Source organism: Orbicella faveolata, unplaced genomic scaffold (genome assembly GCF_042242905.1).
Source record: "Orbicella faveolata isolate gen_17 unplaced genomic scaffold, um_ofav_v1 contig_15, whole genome shotgun sequence".
NCBI classification, from domain to species: domain Eukaryota; kingdom Metazoa; phylum Cnidaria; class Anthozoa; order Scleractinia; family Merulinidae; genus Orbicella; species Orbicella faveolata.
Window position 1 is genome coordinate 9,482,928 of NW_028301542.1, and position 10,730 is coordinate 9,493,657.

The 10,730-nt window shown below is 37.9% G+C and overlaps 1 protein-coding gene across 1 annotated transcript; it reads right to left on the reverse strand.

Moving 5' to 3' along the window:
* Positions 1-785: 785 nt before the first annotated feature.
* Positions 786-10,358, reverse strand: LOC110051289 (uncharacterized). The gene is made up of 2 exons (XM_020757322.2): positions 6,762-10,358; positions 786-4,141 (listed from the first exon to the last, which is right to left on the reverse strand). The coding sequence occupies exon 1, from the start codon at positions 10,014-10,016 to the stop codon at positions 6,795-6,797; it is 3,222 nt and encodes a 1,073-aa protein (XP_020612981.2). The 5' UTR covers positions 10,017-10,358; the 3' UTR covers positions 786-4,141; positions 6,762-6,794.
* Between the last annotated feature and the right edge of the window lie 372 nt (positions 10,359-10,730).

Genomic DNA, 10,730 nt, shown 5'->3' on the forward strand with positions numbered 1-10,730 from the left:
AGGCTTGCCACTTCCATTTCATAAAATAAAATGTGGGGGTAACCACATGTTTTTTAAAGTTATTCATCCTTTTTAAAAACTTTTTGTGCCCGTTAAATTTTTTCCTGTCACCTCCCCAGTAAGAAAAACATTTCCGCCTCTCTTGCTTGTGTTGCGCGCACACTACGCCCTCTCCAGGTACATGTTTACAACTGGATTTTAGTACAATTTTCGACAGATAACAGCTAGTTTTTCAGCTGGAAGCCATTAACAGTTTGTGGTTAATGATACAATGTTATTCTCGTGTTCCTGCTTTAAGTACAGGTTCATTAAACTTGATTTGATCACAGCAGGAAAATTTTGCTTTTATTTTAGTCGTGTACTTGCTAGCATAGGGAAGCGTAGTTGATTACGTCAATGCCAATCCTAGCACGTGCATGCCGGTTAAACTATGCCTTGCGTGATGCGCAGAACGTGCGCACACTAACAAAAGTACTGATTGATGTGCACACTTGCGTGTGTTGCTAAGGAGTTGAAATTTCACTTGCATCAGCCTGAGTGTAGAAAATTTAAACACTTCAACAACTTGAAAATTCGGTTACATTTCAGTTGTTTTTTGCTTTGTTTCACAAAATTCAGCGTAAAAAAGTAAGCAAAAACAAACTAAGAGAATATACTGTAAGCAGGTTCTTAATCCCCTAGGTTCTTACACATGAGTTTTTACTGTATAAAAACCCTTCAATTTTTAATAAACATCAAGCTTGGATCAGCCACCCAGTCAAAGAAATCATGATCACACAACTAACTCCATTTTATAACTATTTATTGACAGTCAACATAATTATGATATGTGTACAAGCAGTTGTGTAATGAGGTATCTGATATGAAAAGCACGCTGTGAATAGCTGTAAGCTGTACTTGCCCTTGATAGCTTTATACTACATGTATTGTGCTGATTATGTCTAAGATATCTAATTTAATTTCCTATCACGAATTACATAGCTAAATAGAGCAATAGTGATACTAATTCACTGATAATTATGATACAGATAAATATATTTGTTACGAATGTTTGCATATTGATGAACTCTTTCTTCACAACAGTTGCAACTTCATTGAATGTTTAGAGATACATATAAGGACTAAACAGTGAAATAATGCTATTCTTGGAGTGCTAAGAAACATTTCCTACCCATTATTGAAGGTGAATAAACTGCAGTCTTCAAGGGTAATGTTCAACAGATAATCAAAAACAAAACAGATGTCAAAAACAAAAGTGACATCTTTTTTGGTAAAATACCTCAGTTTAATTCTTTGGCTACATACTTGGAAATCACAATATCAAAAGAGTAAAGGAACCTCCTAGACTCACTCCTCTTGCAGCTTGTGGTTTATTTAAATTGTGGTCTCTGAGATCTTGTCACTGACTGCAGTTAAATCTCAATATCCACCCAGAAATATCACTATGGCTCACTTGAAAAATTTTTCACTGTAACAGCTGGCAACAATAGAATTTACTTGACAATTTTTAAGAATTCTTTTTGTGAAACTAAAAATAACAACTTAACACCATAAATAATAAAAGCAACCTTACGGCAATAAAAGCATTGGCTAGTTGCATTCATTTAATACACAGCCTGTGTAGTTCGAAGTTTCATTAATATGGGGTGAAGGCCACAAATAATTCCTGGCTGATAGCCATGAAAGGACACTCCCTTCTTCCGATTAAGTCTCACAGCTATGGCAGTCATTTTTGCTCTCCACTCGTTTTTTGGCTTTGTGCCAATTAAATTGCCAGCACAGGTCTTAAGACACAAAATTAATTTTAAAAAAAAAACTCTACATATATATATATATATATTTTCAAAATTCATTACTAGCTAGATCCTGTAACATTCCATGTACTTGAAAAGCAAAGATCTACTCTGTACATAATGCAATTACTTACAGCGGTTATCAATCACATGCGACCTTCAGTGGAAAAACGTCTTGGCAAAACCTAAGTTTTGGTGGACGTCAATCGTCTCCACCTCCTTACCGACTGTATGCAAAATTTACAAAGGAAGTCTTAAACCTTGCAGCGGTCCACTCGTAAAAATTATCATTTTACTTTCAGTATGCTCAGCTAGCTCACTAAATAAACTGACATTAAATATTCCTTGATATTTGTAACTGAAGATGGGCAGATCGGGTTTCTCAACGGCCATTCGCATGCATGAATGACCCCGAGATCAAGCAAATCTACACACAAACTAAATTATTTCTGTACATATTTGTCTTGGGGTTATGGACTGAACAAGACTTAAATGTCTTATAAACCTTATAATTTTGTAAGGTAATAAGTTATAAATTCTATAGGTTTAAGTATTGTTCAGTCCGTAACCCCAAGAAAAATTCGTGCAGAAATAATTTGTTTGCTCACATGCAGATTTGCTTGATTTTGGGGTCATCCATGCATGTGAATGGTCATTGAAAAACCAGAAAAACTTCATTCATAGATTTCAAGGATTGTTTAATGTCAATGTATTTAGTGAGCTAGCCGTACATACTGAAAGTAAAATGATAATTTTTATGAGTGGACTGCTGCAAGGTGTCAGACTTTTTTTTTTTCAGGTAAATTTTGCATACAGTTGGCAAGGAGGCGGAGATGATTGACGTCCACCAAAACTTAGGTTTAGTCAAGACGTTTTTGCATTAAAGGTTGCATGTAATAATGACAACCGCTGTAAAATAGCTTTTTCATGGCACTCTTTTTAGAAACTCTCTTAGTTTCTATTTCTTTTCTGTAGGTCACTCAGGTAGTTTCCAGTAGTAAGAAGATGGAAACATATTACATATCTATATAAAATTGATCATCTCATTTACTGCTTTGTGTGTACCTTCAATCCACTTATTGCTACATGCATGATCACAATTAATATCTTAAGAATATAATACACAACATTACAACCATTAATTTATAATATTCTCCTATTACATTGTAAATTGTTTTTACCCTGTCCAATTATTTACTAGGCATCATGTTACTGCTCATAACTTACAGAACATTTATAATGAAAATTAATACCATCATAAAATCAATGAAAGAGTTCTGACTCAAAAATTAATTATTTATCAGTGAAATTTTACCAGTAAAAAAAAAACGGTTTGACCACAAGTGTTAAAAAAGCATTATTTACAACCTTAGTAATCCAATGCTCAAAATAGAATGTCTCCTCAGTGGCTGCATTACCCCTACCACAGTGTTAGGTCTGAGAATTTTGTGATTCACGTAAATAAAGGTAACATCCTTCAGTCAATAATGATTATCCTCTGTTTTCATCACTGGCCTGTTTGACAACAAATTTACTGAATAATAACTCGGCAGACATTTGACTCTGATGATTATTAGCCAAACAATCAACAACATGAAATACCATAATGACCTACATTCTTCTGGCAGCAAATACTGTATTTTTGGAAAATTAAAAAAAAAAATAAGGAAGAAGCAAACAAAAGTATTTTGATTTAGAGACATGTGCCGAACCATGAAACCCTCCCTTTAAAGTTCTAACACACATTGTGTGATGAGTGTCATACTGTGAAAAAATCTTTTCTGAATGAAAAAGAAATTAAACTTTGCTTTTCAACAAAAGGAGTAAATCTTTAACAACACAATTTAAAGCTTCTTTATGGTTGTTGTCTACTCTTGCAGCACTTTGACAAAATAAGCTATAAAGCTGTTACTCTAAACTGTCACAGTACAAGCCATTCTTGCAGAGTAAGCAGGCTAATAAAACAATTATAAAATGTATTTTTAAAACAAACACCACCAAAAAGAACTTAAAGCCTTCAAAACAAACTTCAGATGAAAAGAGAAAATACTGTTGTTCTCAACAAAATTGTTTCTATAAAAACATTATGGAAGTTTGAAATTAGTTTGGACACACTCACATGTACATTATTTTAATATTTAATAAAAAGCTTAATAACAATGTTTGCAATTTAAAATAATTATAAGAACCAGGAATTCAGAGAGAAACCCTTTCTTTCAAATGACAATAAAGTACCAAGGTTGAAATGAAAGAACTAAAAATTTCCATGCCTTTTGATTGCAAGCTAATAGAACCTTTATTCACAGCACCATGTCACACTCAGTCCCACATTGCATGTTCAACTTCATCTAAATGGAGAAAAGGTATATTAATTAAAACATTCACAATTAGCAAGACTAATTTACATGAAGTATCCTTTTTGTGACATTGCAAATCTGGGACATGTTAGTCCTGGATTCGCTTTTTACAGACAGAAGGATGAATAGGCGAGAAGTTTGAAAGTCAATTAGTATTGAGATGAGTAAGAATATGTTACGTGTATTGTTCTCTGGTTATAATTTACTTGAATATTATGAGCTTTCAACAAAATGACTGTTGTCGATCTTAAACAGGTAATGTAAGAAAAGTCAAACATTAACTAACCCTATTTAGACTGAGTAGTGTCGGGGGGGGGGGGGGGGGCTTTTGAGGCCCCCAACAAATTTTATTGAAGTTTTGTAACTTTAAAAACATTGAAGCAATGAAGTCCACATTTGGCAACTTTCCTAAATCTTGATATTTCCATGGTAACGTTCTTCATGTTTTACGGCATGTTTTTCAAATTTCAAATTTTGTTGTCTTTAGTGAAAAAAAAATCACTTTTAGTTATTTTTCCTTTTCTATCCATTTTGACTATCTTGCACCAATCATGGTGCTTTTCTAATATTTTACAAAAATTATAAAATCCAAGATGACGGCTATCTGTTAAGTGATGGCGTCATTTCTAAGTCGTATGACATCATAGTTCTATGGTATGCATGCCAAAGGAAATAATTTTGGGTACACTACAAGTCCTCCAAGCTTCATTCTCATTAAGTTTTAATGTTCTAAGAGATACAGCTGGGCAAGGGCCCGAAAAGCACTCTCCCTCCCCCTAATCCCAGCAAACCAAAAAAGCATGGTCTTTGTACCTTGTAAGTAAATAAAATAATCCATGTACCAGGAGACAAAGAGCAGTTCTCTGAAATACATGTAACAAACCCCAGCATGATAAAATCTCTGTTATAACAACACAGTCCAGAAGCCTGGACTTTGAAAGAAATCCAAAGTTCTAGCTGTAGTACATGTACATGTGCTATAAAGACGATATCAAAACAGATGGAATACTTCATTCTTGTTACTGCTGTACCAGCAATCTGAATTCTGGGTGTTGCAGTATAAAAACTCAGCTACGACTCGGTTCTGTTTCCCACAAATTCATTAAAACAGGAATGATGGATCCCTGAACTCATTTTTCAGGTCCCTTGGAACTTCATTGTATACTGGGTTGCATTGTACCAGTAATGACCACCGCGACACCATTTTTTTTTTCTATACTGTATTGCATCAAAAAATTGTTACATATAGTTTACGATTTCTTATCACTCAATCAAGGATGTCTTGAAAATAACAAAAATTGCTACAAGTTTAGAGGTCCAGTATTAGGGTTTTTGGGATATGGGACATTTGGGTAAAAAATTAACAGGATATAGAATATTTAGGGAGAAAATTAATGGAATATGGGATATTATGATCAGATAAAACAGGATATTGAGTTGGAAAATTGTTAATTTCTGCACTTGGAATTAATAGGATACAGGATACTTAGGCAGGGCTCAAAGTTTATTTTTGGCTTTGGGAGCACTTGTGCAACCAGGTGTAAATTTTTAGGCGCACTGTCGAAATTTTAGGCGCAGAGTTAAAAATTTTAGGCGCACAGCTTCAAATACTTGGAGCACCTACTCGAAAAGAATTATTAATGCTCCAAAAAGAGCGACTCAGGTTTCGTGTTGCAGTATGGGCCTATTCTAGCAATACTGAACACAATGAAAACAAATAAAAGAATCAGGATATTTCACACAAGGGCTATGCTTAGATATTAACTACTGACGTCGCTCCGTTGAGTATCCTCACTATCCAATTGCTTGTTGTGTGCCTCCCTTTGAAATTCTGTTCACGAACATTCTTGATTTATTCAACATCTGGGTAGAACTAGCACGAACTTTGCTCATTTGGCTAGCTTTCAAGCCATAGAACTCGTGGACCGGCCCGTTCCGAAAACGCTGGACATTTTTGTATGTCAGACAAGCGAAAACAAAGCTTTCTTTACAAAACGCAGCATTCCGTAACTGTTGTTTGCGAAGAACGAGCACACGATTTAATTCTCTTCCCCAGTTTCAACGCTTTCCGCTGGATCATCAATTGCGCAAGAAGCATGTGCTTCATTCCTTCATTTGCATGTGTCAGCGGAGTTATTTACAACACAGAACGTGGGGAAGAAATGAACGTTCGAGTTCTGAGAATCCACTGGGAAATTAGGCTTAAAGATGACGAATAAAACACACACTGATGAAGGGAAAATGGTGCAACTTTATTATTTGGTGCCTGGTTGTGTTATATCTACATTTATATTTATATTTATCAATCTGAGTACGTTAGTGTGGTCAGGTGAGTAAGCACTAGAGAAGTTGCACTGTACTTTGGCTTTTAAGGCGCGGCGGTGCGACCACACATGATTTTTTAGGCGCACAGCCAAAAATCTAGTCACATATGCGACCAGTTGGTCGTTAACTTTGAGCCCTGTTAGGTCCAAAAAATTACTGGGATGTGAGATACTCACAACTTCTCCAATGGGGCCTCAGTTGAGTACTTGACATATGTCTTGAAACAATTCTTTAAAACACATATTTAAGGATACTGCCCTTTAAACATGCAAAAGTTTATACATACCAGTTATTACTGAAAGCAGTGCTACTGGTTGCCTCACTGCTGCGTACATCCAACATCTCTGACTGGTCCACTAGATGGCCTTGAGATTTCAATGTTGACGTCATAGTGGTACAATGCTCTGTAGCAGACCCACTTCTCTGGAATATTCTGATTGGACACTTTCACTGCGATGACAGTGGTGTCAGAGACTAACACATAGGCGACGTCATACTCAAGCTCTGCCATGGGTTTGTAGTTTTCTGGATATTCCATGCCTGGAGGAAGATCTAAGACACATGTGAGTGTCTGGGGAGCATCAGCTGGGATTTTGCTGTGGATGAATGGCAGTTGATCAATGTGCCACACAACAGCACCATATTCCGGCTCGTACTTTGCTTTGCCAAGAGACACCGCAATGGAACACTTGGAATTCCTCAGCCTGCTCTTAATTGCTGCAGCACGCCTGCCCTTACTGGATTTAATGGATTTCTCCCCTCTGAAGGCTTTCGATGTTCTAAAGAGAGGTACCCATGACTCAGGAATTGGAAATCTGAAAACCACATTGTTTCTCAAATACTTTGCCATCTTAGTTTCCTGGCAGACTTGGATTTCAGCTTTGAGTTCAATTCTTTGCTCGCTGTGTACATTCAACACTGTTTTTACAAGGAGGGGTAGAGGTTTATGGTGATCCACAGGAAAACGCATCAGCTCAAATGTGCATGCATCTAGAGGATGAAAGGTTATCGCATGCGACTGGTCGAAGGTTGTGACATCTACGCATTTGTGAAAATCGCAATGGCGCAGTTTAACCCAGTGATGAACCCGCTGTGGTTTCTCCTCTCCTCGCAGGCGAGCCTCTTCTCTCTCCCTGAGAACAATGTCATTCAGTACCAACTGGCATTCAGGGTCTCCAGTTAGAAAAGCTCGAAACTTGATCAACACTTTGGAATTTTTCTTTAGAACAGTACCATCACCAGATAAAATAACATTGGTCAGATCCTCAACATCAACAAAGACTTCATCGTGACGGTAAGTGATGCCCCTGTCTCTGTAGGCTGGGAGAAGGCGAAGTGAATTGTTGAAAGATTCTAAGAGTTCTTTGATTACTAAGTGACTTGGAGATGCAATTTTAATGATCGGAGTTCCTTGTGCTGTGTGCTCGATGGTGCCACGATGTCGCAAACTTCTTGCTTCGATGTACTTGACATACTCTAATTTAACTGTATGAACTTTGGCCCCATGCTCAAATGACTGTAACTTTGGTGCTGTGAACACAAAATAAGCCTGCAGTGGGATCTCTCGAAAGGGTGCAGACAATTCATATTCCTCAAAAATCTGCAACGTGGTACCCTCCAGCTTTATAACCACAGGTTTCCACTCACGTGAACCAATTTTGCGCTTCTTGTCAGGGAAGCGCAGAAGCATAGACCATGAACCACTGGTTATCAATGGCTTTTCTTCAAGAAGGGGTTTGTTATTTGCTTCAGTGGATTGCTGATCATGAATGACTGGTTCTACAGGTCTTGTGTCCACTTGATCTTGAATTACAACCAATTCAGGTTTGTGTAGTGAATTAGAATCATCACTGAGGGGTCCTTGGTGTGGAATGGTCAGTGCAGCAGTGGGTTCTGAAACCAACAAGGTTTTCGTGCCAGAGAGGGGCGTCGAGGAGGAGATGGGACCTTGAGTCAATGTTGGATATGCAGTTGATCCATTTGCTGCATTGGCATCAGCTTGAAATGGATTAGCAGGGCTCGGCTTTGCATCTGGTTTAAAAGGATTACTGCCCAAAGTGGATGGCATAGTGCTGAATGGATTTGGGCTTGATGATGCACTATTTAAGTTAGTTTTGCCACTAACATCCAACTCCAACAAGTCCAGATTCTGTCCTACTAGGCCGGTCGAATCACCAAACTTGACCCAAGACTGCTGGACTGAAGTTGAAGCAGCACTTGAATTCGTTTGCTGAACGTCCTTTTTACTTGTGCTTGAATCATTAAATTGAATCCACGACTTACTCGCAAGTAAATCCAGTTCTGCCGAAGTAAACGATACCGGAGCAATTGCTGAGATCGTTTTGTTTAATCCTTTACCATTAACTACCTTTTCTGCTTGTAAGCCAGAGGTATTTACGCTCTGTTTCGCGTTTTCAACCGCTGAATCCGGCTTTTGAAGATCACTTTCGACAAGACGCTTCTTCGTTTCTAAGTTACCAAGTTTTCCGTCTAAACCTGCTTTCTGACTTTCGCTCGAATTCCCCTCCTCGCCAAAACTGACCCAGTTAGATCCAAGCTCGTCTTTACTTTGCTTTGTAACAGAGCTATTACCAACTTGCGGCTGCTGAGAATTACTTGAAGTCGAGCGGAGAGTGCCTTTCTCGAGTGTTGTAACCCGATTTACAATGGGAACAGCTGATTTCATGCTGCTCGCAGTGGGCGAATGCGAATTTGAAGGTAGATTTTTAGCTATTTCTCCGTGGTTAATGGATGAAGAATTCGCCTGAATGGCTTCAGTTTCAGTTACAGTAGCCAAATTGGAGATAATGTTTGTGGTTAATGCGGCTTGGGAATCAAACGCCGCCATGTTCGAATCTGTCGTGGGTGTGTTTATATTCAGGTCTTTGGCGATCGAGGAACCTTCTGCTCTTTTAGAATCATTTGTCGATGTACCGTCTCCGCGACTTTCCTCAAACGTAGTCCACTGTCCTGAAGGAATAATGTTTTCTCCAGCAAGCACTCCGTCGTCAGCTGCTGAACGAGTATAACCACCACTCACGCCGTTCAATTTGCCTCCAACAACATCTGCCTTACTTTTTGAGAAATCTTTCGATTGAATAGAATTTTCCCCGGCTGTCAATTCTCCTTTGTTAGATTTTGAAGAAGATTCGCGAGCGCCTAGCTCCTTATCAGTAGCTTGATCGGAGGTTGTTTCCAAAAGATTCGAAGAATCAACGCCAGGTTCAAGATCAAATTGCTGTGGAGTGTTTATCTTACTCGGTGAAGTCTCCGAATCTTTAGATTTCTCCGGTAAATTCTCCCTAGAGTCAGTTCCTGTGAGTCCATTCTCCTTATTAAGTGAAGAATTGCCTGGCTGACTGAGAGCTTTTGGATCGTTAATTAATTCACAGTTTTCAGAAAGGTGGTTTTCTACCAGAGGTAATTTTTCACGAACGGAAATCTCTTGACAATGGCCGTTAATTTCTCTATTCTCCTCATCGAAATTCTCCCATTTGCTGCGGTTTGCAGATTCAGGCGGTGTCCCAGTGTTATCCTCCATTGTGTCACGCTATATAATGAATATCAACATAATTTTCAGCTCGACCAAAGAGAAGACAAGAAAAGTGGACCTTTGGCGTCGTAAACTACTTGAATGCATGACGTCGAGGCAAGCAAAAAAATTCGTCCCGTCTCCCCTTAGTATCAGTTTGTATTATTCGGATTTGATGGTGTTGATAATCTGAATCGAATTTTCTTTTTCTTATCTAATCAAGTGGCCAAATAAATCGGCAATATAATCGTATAGCCGTTTTTTCGCTTTACTTTTCAGTTCTGCAATGTTTTTTTCTACAGTCACGTTATCTTGCGACCTTTACTCGAGACATCTGATCAATGATTGTACTATCCCGCCATGTGTTTGCTAATGTATTTCGACTAGATACAGCGATGGAAGTTTCGTGACCTTTAGTCTGTTTATGATGTTATTCCAATTTTTTTGTTGTTTTTTTGTAATATTTAAGTATTCTAACAACGTGTTTTTCGCTAAAGGGAATATGAAAATTCACATCAAAACGACAAGAATGGGAATAGCACTCTAATACAAACTCTAGTAAGGAGAATTTCACTACAAAGCATGTTCTGTTTTGCAATGTGAGAAATATTTTCCCTTCAATTATCAAAGCTGTTTGAGATGAATGAGGGCATTAGGACTTTTAAATTCGGAAATTTAATTTTTTGACAAAAAGGCTAGAAAACCTGCCGTGAAAACAGAGCA